Here is an 18,242-nt window from a genome sequence, read left to right on the forward strand (position 1 = left end):
AACGCAGTAGCTGGGGACGTTTGAGCAAGAAAATGACCACAATGTTGATGGAAATGCGTACTCAACGAATGTTCCCTAAAGTAAGTTTAAGTAAGGTCATATTTCAATCAAAATGGCAGCGTTTTCCACATCAGCCAACATAAATAAATAAAATGCAAATAAATAAAAGCACGCCCCTCCTGGAGCATCATCCCTTTATTTATTTGTATTCTATTTTATCTTTCACTGATGGGACTTGTTCGTGTCTCATGGCTCATGTCGGTGTGAACTATCCCTTTAAATGTCCCGCGTCTTCTTCCAGGAAATTCCTCCAGAGAGAGTCTGCTCAGCCGGGTGTCTGCAGGGCTGCATGACGCCAGTGTAGCGGAGCTCTGCGACCTGCCTGTCCGAAGGATCGACCGCACGCCCCGCTCCTCCACCGGCTCCCACCGACATTTTATGCGGAGGTAAGATCAACCGACTGTGTCGAGTTCGCTCCGAGTGGTCTTTGTCTGAGTGAAGCGGAAACTGTGAGAGCAGAGTTCTGAGGGGACGGGGGGGAGAGAAGTTGTCATCCAGGACGGATTCCAGCAGTGATGGCGAATGAATTAAGACCAAATGTTTACTTCAGTCGGGAGGAGAAGCTGTTACTCGACGACAGATGTCACCCACAGTGCACGATCTGTCTCTTTTAAAACCGTTTCCCCCCAGATTATAATCCGGGATGACATCGCAGAGGCGATCTTTCCTAAAGAGGAGCCAGTTGAGGGAATTCTACACGCTGCACTGTTTTCCACATATTTGGGTTGATCTCCGGAGGGATCGGGGCCCCACGGCTCGGTGCGCGCACAAACACACGGGAAAATACGCGTTTTCTCATCGTTCCCACCACATTTGAAGCTCCCCCCCCCGCGGCCCTGGACTCCCAGCAGTTGTCATCAGCACGTTTGCGTACAGAGCTCTGCAAATATTTAGTCTCTAATTATCTGGGGTTTTTTGGGGAGGAATTCGGCGTTAATGCCAACGTGAAGGTCATGCCAACAACTCGCCCAGTAGCAGCTTCCTCCCGCAGCTGCCTTGGCTCTGCTGAGCTCTAAAAACTCAAAGCTTCCTGCATCTGCTGCAAGAAAACCGAACAGTTCTGCCCTTGTGAGAATGCAATAATGGAACACACACCAGTCCAAGTTCAAGTAGTGTTCAGAAACAAGACTGGCCTGTAGAAATTGTTATATTTGCTCTGTCTTTCTTCCAAAGATAATTTCAAACTGTTGACTAGCAAAAGAGGAAACGGCTGGTCGCTGTGCCAACCTCCAACTGTCCCACCCAGAACCGTGCAAAGAGGTCCGACAGGCTCGCACCAGCCAAATCAAACCTGATCGTTTAAGTAGAACGTTCTGGCTCGTCGTGGCTGCAGTGTTAGGTGCTGCGTGTCACCAGGCTTCCTGATCTTCACCAGCTCTACCCAACACACGCTTTATCTGCCCCTGACTTCCGCTGTTTGAGTGATGTTGAGCCACCATGTTAGAGAGTTAGCATGCAGATGAATTTGAGTGGAATATTAACTGGTGTGACCGGTGCCGCTGTGTTGGTGGAGAGTTCCTGTTGCACTGTCACCGATGGTTGTTTAAGTTTGTCGGGGTGATGTGTGTTTTCTCCTGCAGGGCAGCAAAAATGCTCACTGAGCCTTTCAGTCGTGCAGAAAAATGTACGACAACAACTAAAGATGTGTGGCAGGCTGTAAGGATTCCTGGCTCGTTGACCTTTAACCCCAAACCCAGTATCTGAAGACCCAGCTTTGGTACAGTTGTGTAACTACACAGACAAAATGATGACCTCACTGTAAATTTGAACATTTAAAGGGACCGTTTGTGTCTTGAGTTTAATCCCATCGCTATGGAAACAGTCGACGTCGCGCCACTGATCCTATGTTGGCGTTTCTTCCCACTGTTGGGTTTTACTACATACTGCGCGAGTCCCTTTTAATTAGGAGCCCATCTGCAGACATGTGGCGTGCATGTGTCTTCATATTTTCAGCTAAGCCGCATCCTGTGCTGCAGAGTCGGGCTGTGTGGCGCTCTGCCGGCCTTCTGTCCCCAATCCTCGTCGCTCATCCGGTGAGAGCCGTGTTTACATGCTTTGTGTCGTTGCCGTCGTAGAACTCGTTTGCTCCTAATTTTTTACATTCCTCTGTCCAAACCCAGCATTTGCGAGGAAGTGGGAGGCGTTTGCGGTGGTGGGGAAGTGCAGTAGTGGCTCTTCCGGCCATTAACTCGTGTTGTGATCGGCTTCAACACTTCTACCTTCGCACCTCTCTGTGCGTCTGTCCAGTGGTTGGTGGCTTGTGCAGGAGCGTAAAGCAACACTGCGCTCTCTGTTTGCACTGAGCTCCGTTTCCTGTCTAGAGCATGTGATGCTGCATGGCATGTCACTGTCCATCCGAACGCTGGAACACATGACTGTGACTCAAACTGTAGCTGTTCAGAACGGTCAGCTACCATCAGTCTAGGACACAAGCGCCATTTGTGCTCCCAATAGACGAAGCGCTGCTTTTATTGTGAAAGTCCCCATTGAATTGTCTGGTGCTCTTGTCGCTGAGCAAAGAGTGAGTTTCATTGATGTCACAGAATCCATTCTGGGGGGCTGAAGTGGAAGTATTTTGTGTGGTCTTAATCAGCAGCATTTGATTGGTGTGTTGTGGATGTGTAATTGCAGAGTGACTGGCCTGCAGGCGAGCCGCACAGATGCTCACGTGACTATGACTGCTTTGCCTTCCCTCTCTGCTCCTGAATGTTTAGGCTGATGAATCCCATCAGTGTCTTTGGCGGGGTCTTCATTAAGGATGCAGACTGTCACTATTGAGGCTTTGTGGCAATGAGGTAGCCAAGCATGAAGTCTAAGTGGTTGAATTTCAATTTAACACATCGGCGATGATCATAAAATAAGGAGAGCTTGTTATTTATGTGTGAAGTCTGACCTGTTTGTGGAATTATTTATTAAAAATGCTCATAATACTCATACATTTGCAGTGTCTCTTGGTGAACACTAGAGGACAGGTCTGGGCTCTTGGAATGTGTCTAAAACCATTGGATTGAATCTTTATTGACGCTGTCACAAGCTGGATTGTCTATATTTTAGACTGAATAGTCTTGCTGGCTCTGCAATAATGTATTTCTGCCCAACTAAAAGAGCGGAGGAAGCAAACTCACTATTTCAGAAAGACTGTTTTTATTTTTAGACATTTTAGCAATGCCTGTGATGTATTTAGCCTTTTGACCACGCTGGTAACAACAACACATTCAAACTCTGCTTCTGTAGTTCTTGATGCGCAGCCGAGGTGGGTTGTGAGACCGCCCCCGACTGTGCAGGAAGTATGACCCCCGAGCACAGGAAATGGCTGCTGCAGTGCTCTGCTGATATTTTTTTCCCCACCGTTTTAAAGGCGGGGTGTCCGTTCACTTTTAGTTAAATAGAAGCAGATTTGTTTTTCTTTCTTTTTAATGCATTTTGCGGCCCCGTTGGACGTGCAACACGTTTATTTCAGCTCTGATGTGTCATCTGTCCTGCTCGGCATGCTGTCAGTATTTTTTGTGCTGATGGTGTGAAGAGCTCTTTCGTCCTCCGATGTCTCATTCTGTTGACATCATCTTCCTTCCTGTCACACACAGTGATCAATCATTGCGCTCCAACTCAGACGTCAGTCATGGAGCTAACTTTTGGCTAGCTGAGTAGATATTTTATTGATTTACACTGCAGTTACTCAGACTAAAATAGACCGCTTCATTTGACTTTCCTCGAGTTAGGCTGAAGGCACCAAAGGGGCTGCTGAATAACCACGTCTGTATTTTGAGATGTATTGTCGTGAAATGATTGTGGTGTTGTTAGACATTTATTTTAAATGCAAATACCATCCAGACTGCTGTGTTTTGGATCATTTGATAACGTGTATTCTTTTATGTTCGCCCTGCACGTTGTCCTCTTGCCAATGTTGGGAACCCCCGCCTGCCTCCCCCCTCCTACAGGTGAGGAACTGAAAAAGAGGAAGTTGCGTTTGTGCGTCTAAGCAGGACTTCTCCGAACAAGAGATATTAATTAAGCGGAAGAAGAATCAAGAAGTTGATGCAGAATGTTTTTCAGAGGGTTTTTGGTGGCTGCTAATCGTCCACTTTTATCCGTGTGATTGCAGTTGCATGTGGCTGCTGTTCACCTTTTGTGCTTCTATGAGGAATGAACTGCGCTGCTTCTTCTACTACCTTCTGAACATACTGCTGATTCGTCTATGGACATTGACTGAGTGAGTAAAGAAACCAGAAATCTGTCTTATTTCTGCTGACTGCATATTTTCAACTTTAAATGGTAAAATAAACAGTCAATGTAAAGATTGTGGCGGAAAAAGCAAATCTTGAGGCATTAGAGATGTGGATTTGTGTGGGTATGTTCACTTAAACTGGCTGATAAAGGCAGTGAACAGGAAATAGAACAGTGCCTCCTCACGCACACATACACATTAACCATGAATATAACTGCTACAACCCTCTTCTCTGAAAGATGAATGACAGAGCCACATCTTTTGCCATGAACGCACCACAGGATGTTAGCGTAGCCACTCAGCACTGTTTTGGCACTGCTGGCACATTTACTGCCACCCTGGGTTTCAATCCAATTTACCCACTTCCTCTTGGCTCCTTCCCAACATCAACTCACTGTTAGGAATTGTTCTGTGGGGTTCAGTAAAAAGTGAGGGGGGGGGGTCCAGTAAGCCCTTACACATAAAACATGTTTCTGTCTTAAACCAGAGTCCCTTTTTGTAATTCTATCAAATGTAGTATAAGTGCGCCATTGAATTCACATTCTTTGATACTGAAATTAGTAATGATGGACCACACAGTATGATATGGTTATTTAATGAGTTCCAGGAGTGGATCCTGATGATCCTGGGAGCTTAATCAAACATTAAATCAGCCTTTAGAATAGACTCAACATCTGTAACATCCATGAATGCAGCTTGGGAAAGTTCCATGTTTGTTGTACAGTAACCCTCACAGGGTCGAAGAGCACTGGAGGTTTGGGACAGGATGAAGAGGCCATTTTATGGCTATTTGTAAACAGAAACACATGGTGGATTTATCGTGTGTGTGTGTGTCGGTGTGAGAAAGTCTCTTGAATACCTTCATCCCCTCCTATCTTCTTTTCCTTCCATCCTCTCTTTCTGTGTCTGTCAAAGGACTTATTGTGGGGTTAGCTAATATTAGACTGTGTGTGTGTGTGTGTGTGTGTGTGTGTGTGAGAGAGAGAGAGAGCGAAAAAGCGGGAGCATATGTGTGACGGAGACTTGAATTTCAGCACACAGGCCTGTTTTCTATAATGGAAGGGGAATTCTGTCAGCAGGCATTCAGACTCAGTGTCAGGTCTTGGTGAGAGGGCTCACGGTCGACTTTTCTCCTGTAACCTTTGTGTGCAGATTTACAACACGGTACAGATTGTTTCTGTGGCTGTGTGAGGGAACCTAACAGGTTTTTTTCTTCTTTCCACCCGCGGGTCTTGACTCTCAGCCTTCTGCTTGATTTTATCGTTGTGACAGGTTGTTTCACTGCTGCTACAGGAAGTCTTCAAACAAAACCAGTATAGCTTCTGTGAAGGTGTGATGGAACTGAATTCTGACTGATATCAATGTGGCAGCTATGGAACCCATTCTGGCCCCTATATTTGCATTGGCTGGGTGTAAAAACATTTTTACATTTTTTAAAATATTTCTGAACTGTTTTTAAATAACCAATTAAAGCATTTTCCTGATAACTTACCTATACTAATCGTTTTACAAAAAACACAAAAAAGAACAAATCAATGAGCATAATAAGACTACAATATAATTGTAATTCCTACGTGAGTTCTCCACGCTCGCTACTCCATCCAATATTAGCATGGCTGCCTCATAATAATCATGTTAGCCTGCTGATATTCCTGTAGCATGAATGCAGCATGTGAGTGTCTTTTAACTTTGTTCAAGAAGGTGTTGTAGAAACAATTGTGAATGTCAAACTAATGTCACTCAGAGAATATAGTTTCGACATTTTGTAAAGGTTGCATGACGACTTCCTGTTTGCCAGAGAGGCCTGTGTGACTTGAAAATCAACTTAAAAGCTGGACTTGGAAGACGAGCGAAAAAGTCTTTGAAGTCTGTGTGCCTGGTATGACACTTCACATGTCAGTCATGGGGTTTGGTTTGAATTTTAGGGGACTTAAGTGAATGTCTGAATCAGTTTCAGATGCAGAAAAGTCAATTCTCAGTTCTCTCAATTCTTCTTGTGTTGAACTGTGTGTTGGGTGTTGAAGTGTCTGCTTGTTTCCCCTCTTTGTTTGCTGTAAAACCCGTTATTGAGCTCACGCTGGCTGATGATGATGAGTTAAGCAGCTTCAGAGGGACATGGAGGGAGGGGTGAGGCTACCTTAAACTAAAAACTGCTTTAACAGAATTACGTTATCTATATTTGACCGCCTGTTCGATGATGACATAGATCCCACACATCTCCGCAAGTCTCAGAGACCAGTGAAATGAAGGAGATATCTTGCATGCTGGTGTTTTTATTTCATTTTTGTCATTGCTCGGTGTGAGTGTATTTTCTGTTCCGCAGAGTGCAGCATCCAGTGCATATAGAGTAAACGGAAAGATGCCAGTCCCGCCTCCCCCTCCACCCCCAGGGCCACCCCCTCCTCCCACCCTGGCTGTTGTAAGTGATGTAGCATTATTACTGTTTTCCTCTAGTCTTCACTTGTCTGTTAATCCGTTGAATTGGTTCAGATTAAATGCTGTAAATCAATAAAACCATTGATTCCTGCTTTTGGGGACTTGACTGTGAATTAATGATGTGTTTGTATTCCAGGCCAACACACAAAAGCCAAATTTAAGCCGTTCGGCGCAGCAGGGGAGGAATGCACTACTGTCTGACATTTCCAAAGGAACCAGATTAAAGAAAACTGTTACTAATGATCGCAGTGCCCCCTCGCTGGACAGTAAGTCAAAGTCTCCCTTTCCAGAACCAGTATGACAGCTGTCCTAAAATTCAATTTTCTCTTTAAAGTATTTGGTGAAACGTTGTAAACGACCTCCAATTTCAGAATAAATGTAATAAATATGTTCTTTCAGAACCCAAAGGAGGAGGTGGAGGAGGAGGTGGAGGAGGAGGAGGAGGAGGAGGTGGTGGTGTGGTGGAGGAGGAGGTTTTGGTGGGGGGTCAGCAGCTGGTTTAGGAGGCTTGTTTGCAGGAGGGATGCCAAAACTGAGATCTGCAGCGAGCAGGGAGTCCAACGGTAGGCAAATGTGATGCAGATTGCTGCAGTAACAACAGGGCTGCTACCGTTAGATTCAGGAAATGTAATGCAAATTCCCTCTGGACACAGATAAATATATTTGGAAACCATTTCATGGTTTAATACATTGGATTTGCTCCAGTTTGAGCTTTGAGAGATGCTGAATGTGAGGTGCGACTTTTAGCTCAGATGTTCTGCAAATTCTAGTAGTAAATATCTTTTGTTAACCACTTCTTTCCGGCAGACTCAGCACCCAGCAGAGCTCCTGTGCTCCCCCCAGGAGGCCGCTCTTGTGCTCCCACACCCTTTGGTGGTGGAGGCCCACCTAAACTCCCTGGAGCCCCTCCCAGTTCCCGTGGCAGTGTCCCTGACCTTCCCAGAGGCAGGCCCAATGTTAGACAAGACACTCCAGGAGGTGCTCCCCCGCCCATACCCAGCACACCTCGACCACACCACGGTATTCAGTCTCAAGGAAGCCCAAGTCCACCATCTCTCCCTGGACGGCCCAGCCCATCTCCTGCACCTCCTAGTGTTCCACCAGGGAGGCACGGGCCTCTCCCGCCCCTCCCTGGAGGCCACTCGCCTGGTTCCAGGGCAGGGTTTTCTGCAGCTCCTTCTCCACCAGTGCCAAACGGCGGACGCCCTCCCCTTCCACCCACTCCCGGAGGGAAGTCGCAGTTTTCTGATGACCGACCCCCACTGCCGCCGGTTCCTGCGGGAGGTTACCGGCCTACTGCGAACCGTGACACCCCCCCTCTTCCCCCTTCTTTCAACTCCAAACCTGTATCATCCTCATCTTCCCCTGCATCTCGGCCCTTACCTGGTGGACCACCACCGATTCCACCAGGACGGCCGGGACCTCCTCCCATACCGCCCATCCCCTCTGGAGCCGATGATCACAGCGTCCCTCGTCTACCGCAGAGGAACAGTTCGCTCAACAGGTGAGGTTTTCCTGTGGACAGACAGATGCAGAGGTTCTAAGCATAGATCTCCCATAAATGATGCAGATTCAAATCTGAAACCTCTTTGCCAGCCACGGCCCGAGTACACCGCATGGTCGGTCAGGACCTCTCCCCCCTCCACCAAACGAGAGGCCACCAGCTCTTGGAAGGAACCAGTCATCTGTCCGCTCAGGTGAATAATGCAGTGTGTGCTTCTGTGTATATGAGGGTCTGTGTGTGTGTGCAGAGATTGACAATCTTGCCTTTTTTGCGTCCCACCTCCTTAGGACCTCTTCCTCCCCCTCCTCCCTCAGCACGCAGCATAGGTGGAGGCAGCATGAGGTCTTCAGCAGCTCCCTCCCCTATCGTCCGACCGGGCCTCGATCCTCCTCGCGGTGGACCTGGGGGTAGGCCTCCTCTTCCTCCAGACAGACCGGGGATAGGTGGGCCCCTTCCTCCTCCACCACCCATGGGTAATGGCTTCCAGAACTCTCACCACAACCAGATACAGGGTGAGTACGAAGGGGGCATATTCTTGCTATTTTTTTATCCAGAATCCTGCTTTAGGAGGAGATGCTGCAGGTTTGTCTGCAGGTCTGGCGGAGATGGACCTGCTGACCTCTGTCTCTTTTCTCTCTCTGACAACAGATGAATGGGAGTGTCGCTTTAATTTCCATCCTGCGTCTGACTTTCCGCCACCTGAGCCCTACATCCCCTGCCAGAAAACCTACCCCAGCAAGCTCACCAAGACGGATGGCAGAGGTCTCGCACATGCGATGATAAATTTTATTTGGGTGTCATCTAGTGGATGAAAATGTTGCTTGCTGCCACGTGTAGAAATGTTCTAGTGCATCCTCTGTAATCTATAGACAGTTTTGTGTAGCCAACCTGTCACAAGTCACCTTACTTCCCTCTAAGGATGCTTGAATTGCCCTTTAGCAACATCTCCTTTGCTTCTTTCCTTGTCTAGATACCTTTTTATTATGAAGCAGTAGAGCAGATGCAGCTGAAACATGAGTATATTTATCTATATTTATGACACTTCTTTTATTACTTCTTTCAGGTTCTGGTAAAAAGGAGAGGGGAGCGCCTCCTCCAGTACCCAGGTGAAGAATCGCTGGCAGCCAACGCAGAACTTGGAACATTTTTGTCTGCTACTCTTTTCTGCCTCCTGTCTGCTTCTCGTGGCGCTTTTACCCGTGTTCTCCTGAAGACTGCTCACACCTGAAAATGGATCTGGAGTATTTTTGACCAAGTATAAGGACAGTCTGGAGTCTATGTCCTGTGCCAGAATGGCACAATCTGAGACCAAAGCCTCTTTATATACTCTGGTACAGATTAAAAACATATTTGGGCACTATGTGTTTCCAGGTTTACAACAATGATGTAGCAGAAGATGGAAGTCAGCATATGTGGAATTTTTATTTGCTATCAGTTTTTCTGTTCTTGCCTTTAAAAAAAAAATCAGGATTGTAATTGTTTTAGGCTGCTTTAATAACCTAAGGGAATAAACCTTAAAGTGATGCATTTGTATGTGTTCAGCTGGACCGGTTCCCCCCCTGCTGTCATTGAAAGAGCAGGAACGACACGGTGGGACGACTGACACCAAAAATTCGAGTGTCTTGAATGTTAACGTCTGGAACCAAAAAACGATTTCCCATTTCAGCTGCTTTAAAAATCAGGGGAAAAGCAAATTTGGACTCTGCCAAAGCCACAAGTGCCTTCACAGTTTTAGTTTTCGTGTTTTTTCGTTGGGACCTTGGATTGGTACTTTTCATTTATGAAGATGAGCGTGCATTGAACACACGTGTTAAGGTGTGATGTACGTTAAGGTGTCGAGGTAGTGCGAGTTTACCATAGAACAGTCTCGGTTTTATGCTGCCTTGACTGGCCATGAAGGACCTGTATATGTATCTATATGATTTAAAATGCATCGAAGGAGTATATATTGTTAAGTTATGTCTTTGATTATGCAGTATTATGTTTTTTTGTTCCCCTGCTTCCCCCGGCAATGCTTGAAAGGGTCTTTTTGTTGTACACAGGATGTATTATGATCACATGTCGATCAGAGAGACATTTTTGTTTCAGACAATCAATCATATTCACATTAAATAAAATGCTTTGACATTCGTTATCCTGTGTTCCACCCAATTTGTTTGAATGAATTATACATTTTTACTGAAAGGGATCGTGCGTGCATTGCTGCTGTGGCATGATGACTTAATAGCATTGAGCCTATACAGTACGGTAATACTGCTGTTACACTGTAAGATGTTGACTTAAGAATTGTAACCTACAGCTGTGATGGCCGAGTGGTTAAGGCGTTGGATTCGAAATCCAATGGGGTTTCCCCTCGTAGGTTCAAATCCTACTCACAGCGAGGTCTGCTTATATCTCTAAGCCAAACCAATCACCAATTAATTGTCTTAATGCCAATATCATTTATACAGCGAAAATTCTGAGAAAGTGCTTCCTGGTCGATTTCTAACCAGTCCCTGGAAGGGCCTTCACCCCGATTGCTGGTGCTTTAACCTTTGACCTCCCATTTTTCATACATTAAGCTCCAATAAAACCCTGCAGTGTCCGAAGGTCGAACGCTGGAACCTGGACGTCGCTTGTTCGATTTTCACCAATCAAAACACAGTGGAGGAGGACTTCTCGTCGATGATTGGTCGACACGTCTGTCAGACATCTTCTGGGCGGGGCCAACCTCGGCAGCTGTCAGATTCAGAAGGAAAAACATCAGCTTGTCCCGACACCGGAGCACGATCCTTCCACTTATCGAAGAGAAATGCTCTATAAGTGACAGGGGTATGTATACAGCTTTAAACAGAGTATTTAAGACAGATATTTACCACTGTCAGATGATCGCAACAATTATAATGGCGTCACCGTTCCAATTGTACATTCCTTCATGTTTTTAGCACGCGCCTAGCTAGCACGTTGTTCAGCTAACAGTGACAATGATGGCAAGTTTAGCTGGCATTACTTATCATTTATTTCGATGTTGTGAATAATCATGATCTTCTAAAAGAAGAACGACGCTGATGTGTGTGTGTGTGTGTGTGTGTGTGTGATTGCAACACCGCAACGCTCCCGCACTCATTAGTCTTTTGAGGGAACGCATAAGATGTCCCAGGGATTCTCCTCCTGCATCATGAGCTCATTTGCATTTTGACTGATTTTCTTTACAAGTGCATGGTTTTTAAACCATTCTCCTCCCTTCAGAGTGTTGTTTAGTCTCCAGGTATTCCGTCCCATCAACACCATGGACACAGCCAGCAGGTTTGTGCTCATCCATGGAAAGAACATATCCCATAATACCCTGGCGGGCTCCGCTGCCGTGCCCCCCATGTCCATCGACAAACTTTTCCCAGCTTTGCTCGAGTGCTTTGGAATCATTCTGTGTGGCTACATAGCTGGCAGGTAAGCTTAATTCTCAGTTCCGATCCTCTTGAACCTAAATATCTGTGACGTCTCATGGAATATCTGTCAAAAACACGGAATATTTGCATGCATTTGTCCTAAAGGGCAGATGTAATCACCGAGAGCCAGGCGAAAGGGTTGGGAAACTTTGTTTCCAAGTTTGCTCTGCCGGCGCTGCTCTTTAAAAACATGGTACTGTTGGACTTTGGAGATGTCATCTGGGCATTTCTCTGGAGTGTCCTTGTCGCAAAGGTTAGTGTCTGGTTTCTCTTTGACTTAACAAAAACAGAAAAGGGAACCGTGCAGACTTTGGAATAACCGTGGCTGGCGTGTGCAGGTGGCAGTGTTTGTGCTGGTATGTGTGCTCACGCTAATGGTGGCCAGCCCAGACAGCAGGTACAGCAAGGCCGGACTGTACGCCATCTTTGCTACACAGAGCAATGACTTTGCCTTAGGCTACCCCATAGGTGAGAAGTATAATATATAGAGATTGATTTATTAATACCTGAGGTGAGCTGCTTTATTTATTCTTGTTTTTTCTCTCTTTGTGACTCTAGTTGATGCTCTGTATCGGAGCACTTACCCTGAGTACCTGCAGTACATTTATCTTGTTGCCCCGGTCTCCCTCATGCTACTTAATCCCATCGGCTTTGCTCTTTGTGAGGTGCAGAAGTGGAGGCAGTCAGGTCATTCGCAGCACAGGACCCTCGGCATCATGGGAGTTGTAATCTTACAAGTAATGCGTACAGCCAACGTGACGACGGCATTCAGATCGAACTGAACCGCTAAAGTTTCTCAGTTGTTCTGTCCATCCTCTTCAGGTGCTGAAAAATCCGGTGGTGTTCATGGTTATGATAGGAATTCTGGGTCACTTTGCCCTCGGCCAGCAGATTCCGGCTGTTCTGTCGGAGTTCATAGACGGTTTGGCCAACTCTTTTGGAGGGGCAGCCTTGTTTTACCTTGGCCTTACTATGGTGGGTTTTCCAATGTTACTACATGTGCATTTTTTTTTAGATTTGATCTTGTATGTGAATATGATAAAATCTGGAAATTTTCATCGTTTTTTCCGTTGCTTTGGCAGGTTGGCCAGCTTAGGAAACTAACCCGGGACACTGGAGTTGCCTTGATTCTCCTTATCACAGCCAAACTGTAAGAGGGAGATCTTTATATGCAGATTGTCTCATCAAAGGGACAAGAAACGTGTTAGAAATAAAAAAAAGAAAAGATTTTCCTAATGATGCGTGCCTCTTTGGTCTCCAGGTTGGTGATGCCGCTGGTCTGCAAAGACATGGTGGACATCCTGGATGTGGGAGTGAACAGCACCAGTGCTAACCACACAAGTTTGTCCAACTTTGCTTTCCTTTACGGAGTCTTCCCAACCGCACCGAGCGTGGCCATCTACGCTGGACACTACAACATGGAGCTTGAGGTGGTAAGTTCTGTTCATCAGATAACTTCCTGATGAAACCTAAAAGATGTTAGGCAATTTCTCCTTATTTTTTTAGATAGCAGAATTGAATCCTCTCCATGATGTCATTATTCCAGAGGTCTGTTTAACAGTGTGACGCTTTTGTGGAGATCATTAAATGTCCTTGTGCTGTCTTTCCTCGAGGTAACGTCAGGAATGGTAATCAGCACTTTTCTGTCCGCACCCATCATGTACGTGTCGGCGTGGTTGTTAACGATCCCGCTTATGGACCCAGCGCCGCTGGTGGCAGAGCTCGAAAACGTTAGCTTCAACATCAGTATTGTTAGCCTGATTGCATTGGTAAGTAGGCTTTTGAATGGTTGATTGGCCTCAGAGCATTTCTGGTCATCTGTAGGGACAGAAATGAGCCCAACAGACAGTCACACTCTGTTCCTCCACTAAGGTCTGGACCATCGTAGTGATATTACTCAGTAGGAAGTTTAAGCGGCTCCCTCACCTCTTTGCCTTGAATCTTTTCCTGGCTCAGGTCAGCTGAAACTCACTATCTCAGGACTTATCGTCCTTCATTGGGTTCTAAAACAAGACTGTGCTCCCCCGTAGTTTTTGGTGTGCATCAGTATGATCCTGTGGAACTCCCTGGTGAAATATGATGATAATCTCCTGGGCAGAACTGTCACCTTTACCCTGCTTTACAGTTCTCTGTACAGCACATACATTTGGACGGGTGAGTATGTTTGCTTCACACATATGTGAGTTTTGCTGGTTGTGAGTGTTTCATTTCTCCTTGTTTCAGGTTTAATACCACTCTGCCTGGCTCTGATTAACAGAGACGACTTGTTGAGACTCAGACCTGGAGTATTTATGGCTCTGGGTTGGGGGTAGGTCTGCAGGAAAATGTCAGTCAGGACCTTTGACAGTACACCGTATCAGTTCTGTTTATTATATAGTTGTGTGTGTGTGCAGGGTTCCTTTTCTGATGGTTGGAGGTCTACTGTTGTCAGGGGAGAGGACAGATAACATTGATTCTGCCTTCTTTTATGGCCGAGCTCAGGTTAAAAAAACAACTGCTAAAATTGCATGACTTTTAACTCAAATATTTAGTTCATATGTTCAGATTTTTCTCCTCCTCTAGATAATTGTCACAACGGTGGTGTTGGCAGTGAGTCTGGTTCTTTGTGCCGTTTCTCTGATGGGTCTCAGTCAGGGAGACAGGGAGCAGGGAGGCTACGAGGCCCTGAGCAGGGCTGCCTTAACTGGCTTTAATGATGGGCTGAGGACCCCTGGTGGTCTGGAGGAACCACAACACCAAGAGATCAGCTCTTCTGCTTGCGCCAATTCGGGTAGCATCCTTCACATAATCTAAGTGTATTTACAGATCACATGAAATAGCCTGATCAACAGTAAACAGATCATTTATTTGTCTTCTGTTGCCAGACCTCCAGTGCTTCTCTTCTTTCCAGAGTTTACCCGACATGATCGCCAGCACGCAGCGAGAACCCTGCACCAGTAGAGGTAGGATACTGCATATTTTACTTTTGGATGTGATTGTTTATTATAAAAATAAAAATAGAGGGAATAACTGCAAAATATTTGCTCCTTATTTTCTTCTAAGGAGTCCCACCAATAGCTGTTGAGTGAAAGAATAATTAAAACAGCCTTATATTTTGTTTCAATCTAGGCCACAGTGGGGCGCTGTTTGATGGCCAGGAACAGCAGCAGACCCCTTCCTCTGAGCAGCCATTGAACCTGCCACCGCCTGGACCTCCACCGTCTGACGACAGACAGACAGTCAGACATGTTCTTCTCTGCCTGCTGCTCTTTGTTAGCTTGATAGCGGTGAGAATCTGATGCTGAACAGCTTTCAGATTAAATTAAGAAAAGGAAGTGTGAGAGTCCTGGTGCACTAAATGACTGTCTGTCTGTAGAACCTGTCTAGCTGTCTGTGGTGGTTGTTCAACAAAGATCCAGGAAGACTTTACCTTGAACTACAGTTCTTCTGTGCCGTCACAAACTACGGACAAGTAATGTCGTTCTCCATCACTTTTAAAAGAGGATGAACCGATTATTCAGGCTTTTTTTTTTTGTCCAGGGTCTTTTGTCCTTCAGTATTTTTGGACTGGACAGACACCTCATCATCATTCCCTTCAAAAAAAGGTGGGAAGTCATGAAGATATTTGAATCTTGCTGTTGTTTTCCTTTTTGATGAACCCATATTTCGGTGTCAGGCTCCTCAGTCTCTTGCCGGGCAGAAACACAGATGAAGATGCGAGTCCTTCGGGTGTGCCAGAGGAGGTCCGGCTCACCTGCACGCAGTTTGTCCGTTACCACAAAGATCAGTGTGTGCAAGACATCGTACACACACGCAGGTGAGGTTGTGTGTATTTGACTAGAGTTTTGGTTCCTTTTATCAGGTCAAAAGACGTGATAGCGCTGAAATTAGCTAGTTAGCGTGCTACTTTTTTACTTATATTCTGTTAAAATAATACTGGGACCTAAAAGACTTTTGGGATTTAAATTAATCTGTTCACATTCAGTTTAATTTTCCTTTAATTTAATGTAGTTTTCCTCTGCTGACTCACATACGGTGGTGTATATTTTTTGTATTCCACCAGTTATTTTTCTTATTTAGGTTAAACCACTAGACATGCTGCATGTTACTTCTGTCTATCTGCACGTTTAAAATATTTAACGCACAGTTTTGGGTCGTTTTAATAGCAACTCTTAAAAGAACACTGGCCGGAGGTTTCTGAGTCTTTCTGTTCATTGTAACACAAAATGCTAATCACTTTATTTCCAGTTTCTTTTCCTTATTAACACGTTCTTTTTGCTTTCTTCCTGTCGTGTTTCCTTTTATCTGTCCCTGTTTTCTTTGCCTGGATGTTTCCTCTGTTATTGTTCCTCTGTCACCATGATGCAGTGGCTCAGGGGAGAGCGTAAACGCTTCTCCAGGTGAATCCTTCCTCTGATAATGACAGGTGTGTAGGAGAGGAGGAGCCCCCGCACCTACATCCTGACCCGGGTCTTCAAGAGCAACTTGACCCCGACGTGCACGGTCTCCTCCGGAGCCCCCAAACTCCATCTTCAGCTTGTCTCCTGTCTGGGATCCAACACCGCTCGCCTATTTCCACCTGCGATCAGGTGACCCGGCTGCAGTCACACCGAGGTCACCGCCTTCACCAGCAGGATTCCTCTCCGAGCCCACCCTGCCAGCGGCAGGCCCAATCAGAATCCGTGTTTCGTGGCAGCGACCTGGTGGAATGGCTGATTGAGCGAGGTCTCTGCGCTGGGCGAGCAGAAGCCCGGCGGTACGGGGTTCGGCTCCAGCTGGGAGGAGTGTTAGATCACCTGACAGGTCATCGCCGTTTCCAGGATGAGCCCACCCTGCTGTTTTATTTCACACACGACTGATGGTGATGGTGCTGGGGCACCTCGGTTTCCCTTCATACGTATCATTGGTTTCACGCGTTTGTGCCAAGCAGAATTCCGAGCTGCTCCGGTCGATATTTCACTGATATTTTGCACGTTCCGTCTCTCAAACACTGAACTCGACTCTGCTCAGCACTGATCTATTTGCACTGATTAACAAGACTCTGTCCTCCTAAATGATGCAACTGACATAAATATTGGTAGAAGGATGCGGTGACGTCACCTTTACTTTTAGAGTTAGTTTTACGGCGTACAAGCGCAGAAGCAGCTGAAAAGTCAACTTCCCATTTGAGTTTGTGGTCCAGTCTGGCTGCACTCATGATGACGCAGGCTTGAGTCAGAGAGTCTGAGAACCTAGACTCAACCTTTATCTGTTGAGTCGCTGCTGATTTCTGATTAATCTAAAGTTTACAGAGAGCATGACAAGGTGTCAAAGACTTACTACTGATGCATTTCCTGTCAGGAAGTCCTTGTGTTTACGAAGATTATGAGGAATGCCTGATTCCTTTTAGATGTATTTAACGCATGAACAAACGTCTTTTTGTTGTAGAGGTTGTCTGCGTGTGTGTGTGTGTGTAAAAACACACATTATTTATGCATCTACTTTTTCTTTGAAGTTTAAAAATGAAGGACAATAAAGATGTGCTTCCCAAATGACATCGTCTTATTTTGTTATGAGGTGTATCTGGAATACAGGTGGATTACCTGACTTATTTGTTGGTAAACATAGGTTTGAAGTATCTTCAGAAATAATTTTCATTAATTTAATCAAACCATCAGTTATCTACGTACATAACATCTGCTCAATGCATCAATATCGGGTCCATTTGGGCACTTTAGTGCTAAAGTTTCACAAGAAGAATTCTCCATAATCAAGTCTGAGTTTAAGAAACCCAAAATACTGAATAGTTAGAGCAGAACAGCTTTTTTTAAGGTGTTGCTTCTATTGATTCTTGATATTCTGATACATCGCTCCATTTAAAAGGTAAAACACGTTACCGTGGTTACTGCCATGCACTCAACAGGCAACCCGGCAGTCCCCGAGACGAAAACTTAATCCATAAAGGAACATTGAACAAAAAAAAAAAAATCAGACCATGGAACAAACTATACTTTACATTTAGCTGCACGTCCCTCAATTATTCAGTCAGAAGCCATAATTTAAGGGTGATAAACATCTACGGATTCAAATGTAATGTTCACGTTTCAGCTGACACGACTGCTGATCTCCGCCCAGAGAACTCTCCTTCAGCTCGATAAATTCTGCCGACGCGCTCCGTGACTCCACAGCTGCATTGAGACGTACAAGTGCTTCAGAAAAGGACAGATGTGTTTCCGTGCACATCTGAGAGGATCTGCTGAGACTGAAGCTCCGCCAGAGCTCCACGGCTGTCGCACATCAGTGAACCATCACCCGGGGACAGTTCAGACGGCTCAGACCTTCGGTTTGCTACCTTGTTGCTTTTAGGAAAAATAATCCCTTTTAATTCCACAATCATCGGCTCTTCTGATCCTGGCTGTGTCCATTACTGTCCATGCCGTCCACTTTGAGGTGAGCTTTGCTGTATCGTTTGATCAGAGCCCCGGGGACCAGCGCCATGAGGGCGATGGCGAGGAGCTGAGCCAACGTTCCCCAGGAGAAGATGTCATCCAGAGTGGAGATCTCTGACAGGATGGAGCCCGTACGGACACAGATGAAGTTGTAAGGGATCAAACCTGGAGAGAGAAGGGACAGA

At 45.8% G+C, this 18,242-nt stretch overlaps 3 protein-coding genes and 1 non-coding gene across 5 annotated transcripts in view; 3 read left to right on the forward strand and 1 right to left on the reverse strand.

Moving 5' to 3' along the window:
- The first annotated feature begins 287 nt into the window (after positions 1–287).
- Positions 288–10,359, forward strand: wipf1b (WAS/WASL interacting protein family, member 1b). The gene is given in 11 exon segments (XM_057046660.1): positions 288–446; positions 4,163–4,270; positions 6,609–6,704; positions 6,858–6,987; positions 7,121–7,177; positions 7,180–7,284; positions 7,529–8,225; positions 8,318–8,418; positions 8,513–8,737; positions 8,874–8,987; positions 9,289–10,359. Coding segments are annotated over 9 exon segments (1,536 nt in total). The 5' UTR covers positions 288–446; positions 4,163–4,270; positions 6,609–6,644; the 3' UTR covers positions 9,336–10,359.
- Positions 10,360–10,523: 164 nt separating this feature from the next.
- On the forward strand, positions 10,524–10,605 carry trnas-cga (transfer RNA serine (anticodon CGA)). The gene has a single exon. It is a non-coding gene; the product is annotated as a tRNA-Ser (tRNA).
- Positions 10,606–10,905: 300 nt separating this feature from the next.
- Positions 10,906–17,163, forward strand: gpr155b (G protein-coupled receptor 155b). Of its 2 annotated transcripts, none has more exons than XM_057046658.1 (20): positions 10,906–11,036; positions 11,454–11,651; positions 11,756–11,903; positions 11,989–12,118; positions 12,209–12,387; positions 12,473–12,625; positions 12,733–12,800; positions 12,912–13,083; positions 13,264–13,419; positions 13,523–13,606; positions 13,681–13,804; positions 13,874–13,958; positions 14,044–14,131; positions 14,213–14,420; positions 14,515–14,592; positions 14,759–14,916; positions 15,006–15,101; positions 15,170–15,234; positions 15,306–15,446; positions 16,056–17,163. In XM_057046658.1, exons 2-20 carry the CDS (start codon positions 11,494–11,496, stop codon positions 16,486–16,488), a joined length of 2,724 nt encoding a protein of 907 aa, XP_056902638.1. In that variant the 5' UTR covers positions 10,906–11,036; positions 11,454–11,493; the 3' UTR covers positions 16,489–17,163. The 2 variants fall into 2 exon arrangements, with proteins under 2 accessions (XP_056902638.1, XP_056902639.1); XM_057046659.1 differs by having other exon boundaries at positions 15,998–16,257.
- Positions 17,148–18,242, reverse strand: part of LOC130533360 (transmembrane protein 41A-B-like) — a 29,099-nt gene continuing 28,004 nt past the window's right edge. Inside the window, exon 8 of the mRNA XM_057046661.1 lies at positions 17,148–18,222. Within this exon, the coding sequence (XP_056902641.1) occupies positions 18,002–18,222 (221 nt within the window). The 3' untranslated portion in view covers positions 17,148–18,001. The remainder of the gene's footprint in view (positions 18,223–18,242) is intronic.

Source organism: Takifugu flavidus, chromosome 11 (genome assembly GCF_003711565.1).
Source record: "Takifugu flavidus isolate HTHZ2018 chromosome 11, ASM371156v2, whole genome shotgun sequence".
Taxonomy (NCBI): Eukaryota; Metazoa; Chordata; class Actinopteri; order Tetraodontiformes; family Tetraodontidae; genus Takifugu; species Takifugu flavidus.